The sequence below is a fragment of the Carcharhinus amblyrhynchos genome, chromosome 9, assembly GCF_965287045.1.
Source record: "Carcharhinus amblyrhynchos chromosome 9, sCarAmb.v2.hapA, whole genome shotgun sequence".
In the NCBI taxonomy this organism is placed as follows: domain Eukaryota; kingdom Metazoa; phylum Chordata; class Chondrichthyes; order Carcharhiniformes; family Carcharhinidae; genus Carcharhinus; species Carcharhinus amblyrhynchos.
The window spans coordinates 71,176,700-71,179,548 of NC_137332.1; the positions used below are offsets into that span (position 1 = coordinate 71,176,700).

General features: G+C 41.1%; 1 protein-coding gene across 1 annotated transcript; it reads left to right on the forward strand.

The window, feature by feature from the left end:
• Nucleotides 1-1,133: 1,133 nt before the first annotated feature.
• On the forward strand, nt 1,134-2,255 carry LOC145348409 (putative deaminase APOBEC-4). The gene has a single exon (XM_080196629.1). It carries the CDS (start codon nt 1,134-1,136, stop codon nt 2,253-2,255), a length of 1,122 nt encoding a protein of 373 aa, XP_080052755.1.
• The last annotated feature ends 594 nt before the right edge of the window (nt 2,256-2,849 follow it).

Consider the following 2,849-nt stretch of genomic DNA (forward strand, 5'->3'; position numbering starts at 1 on the left):
TTTAGTGTCCTTTGTGCCTTGGAGAGAAGAGGAGAAATCAGACTAAGTTGGGACATCTAAAAATGGGTTCATTATCTCCTGAAACCTCACAGGTGAACGATTACAAAGGTCACTTGTGCAACATACCAAGTATATCCGGCACTCGTACAAGCTAAACCTAGTGAAAGGGGCTAAAATATTCAAAGGGCAGAGAAGAAGGGAAAAATGTCCATTCAAAAAATAAAATTCCAACTCACCAAAATAGGTAGATTGAAAAATCATGGAGAAATTTTATCCCAATGTAATCATGTGCAAATGCACATGATGTTATTATCATTTGGTGTTGTTAGTACTTAATAAATTTGCTACGATAATAGTCTCACCACTGGAGAGGTTCTGTCCCAGGCTCCCTATTACAGCACAGAAACAGGCCATTCAGCCCAACTCTTTTTTATACTATTTATAATCTCCTCTAATTCTATCTAATATATCTTCATATTGTTTTCCTCTCTTCTAGCTTCATTTTGAAAGCATCCAAGCTATTTGCATAAACCACTTCCTATGGAAGTAAGGCCCACATTCTAAGCACTAAGTAAAGACATTTCTAATTTCCATATTGAAATTATTAGTAACTATCTGCTATTTATGGCCAATACAAAAAGAAATGTTGCAAATGCTAGAAAACTGAAACAGAAAGATTCAAAACCTGAAATAATTTTAAAAGAAGGCATGCTGACAAAAGGGCCAGAATTCTCTTGCCCTTCATGCCAGCGGGATTCTCCGGTCCTGGCAGCAGTGCACTCCTGTCCATAGTTTCCCACCGGCATGGGTGTGATGTCAAGGGGATTTTCCACTGATAGCACCAGGGCCAGAGAATCCTGCCACTAACAAACAACGCAACACCTCCCGCTGGCGGGAAACACTTGGCTGGGAGGCTGGAGAATCCTGCCGAAGGTTTTGAGTTTCCATTGTCTACTTTTATACTAAATTTGGAACATTGACTGCCTTTCCTTCTTACACAATCCCTGTAAAAGCACCTTTCTGTAAATAATCAGCACCCATTTTAACTTCTCTTTCAGGAATACATTTTTCTTAAAGGATTATGATGGTGCAATGAAATTATACTTTCCAAATGCGGAGATGAACCAGCCATCATGACAGCCATTTATGAAGAATATATTGCTCCTCAGGGCACACTGGTGAAACCTTACTACTGGCTGTATTTCACTGAAAGCTGTCCAAAATGTCCATATCACATCAAGACAGGGGAAGAAGCACGTGTTTCCTACATTGAATTTTATGAAAGCTTTGGGTTTCCCTATGCTCAACTACAGAGTGGCAGGCATCTGGTCTTCTACGAGCTGAAATTATCATCTGGTACCTTAGTGCAGAAAGGACAAGTAACTAATTGTACTTTATATCATCTTCATCCAGAATCTATCTTCTTTGATATAGATGGCTATCTAGATACACTTTTGTATTCCTATGAAAATATTGCTTACATAACCATCTATTCCAATTACACCCCGTGCAATGAAAGACCCCACTACTGTATAAACAAGATGTGTGATTTCTTGGTAAACTATCCCAGCACGAGGTTGGATATTTATTTCTCTGCGCTCTATCATACTGATGATCATTTTTCTGAATCTGGATGGAATAGAGAAGCTCTCCACAGCTTGGCTTCACTTTGGCCAAGGGTTACCCTCAATCCCATCAGCAGTGGGATATGGCTGACCATCCTTCATAGGTTTGTGAACGGTGTGCCTCGGACAACGCTTTACAACCCAGTTATGCCTGAGCGAGCTTTTGCCGACCTGAGCAATGCCCATCAGATAGCTGCCATCACTGGAGTTAACCCTTCTTACACAGATGTCGCACCCCGAGCAAAGAAACATCAAAAGCAACACTTTAAGCCAAGGGACATGGACTTGTACCCTATTTCACAAGCACCACCGCCAATTGTGAATAGAATGGCGTTAATAGCTCCACCCCAACTGTACCAACCTTACATCGATATTCCAAACAAGTTGGCTTTGCCTTTGTACATGCACCCACTTCAACAACAGAACATGAAACCAAAGAACGTGGTGAGACACCTCAACATGCCCAACACGTCCAACTGGAAACCACCAGCAACCCCATCACCACACAACATTCAATCAACTGAAACCGTCGAAATTTTAGAAGCTCCAGTGAAGAGGAGAGGAAGAGCAAACAATTCAAGGCAACAGAAAGGGACAGGAAAAAGGGAAAAATCCACTAGAAGGAATTAGCTGACAAAACCAGCTGTTTCAAACTAGCAGAATCAACACTAGATCCCTTTCAGATAGCAATAAGGGAAACTAATTAGAATCATAGAATTCCTATAATGCAGATGGAGGCCATCTGGCCCATCCAATCTGCACTGAACGCAATCCTACCCAGGCTCTATTCCCTATTACTTGGCTCAAAAAATTCTACACTCACTGCTTTCTCAGAAACTTTGCACAGGAGGTACTATGGAAAATGCCATCAAATTTGTCAGCTCTGTTGAACCATTGTTGTTAGTTTCCATTTTTATATCCCAGTTTCTTCTTATTTCTCCCCACTTATAATACTCTCATTTCTCAAGTATAAGTTTAGTTATTAGTGTTACAAGTAAGCTTACAGTAACACTGCAATGAAATTACTGTGAAAATACCCTAGTCACCACCTGTTTGGGTACACTGAGGGAGAATTTAGCATGAGTGATGTACCTAACCAGCATGTCTTTCAGACTGTGTGTGGGAGGAAACCTGAACACCTGGAGGAAACCCATACAGACACAGGGAGAATGTGCAGACTCCATACAGACAGTGACCCATATCAGGAACTGAACCGCAGTCCCT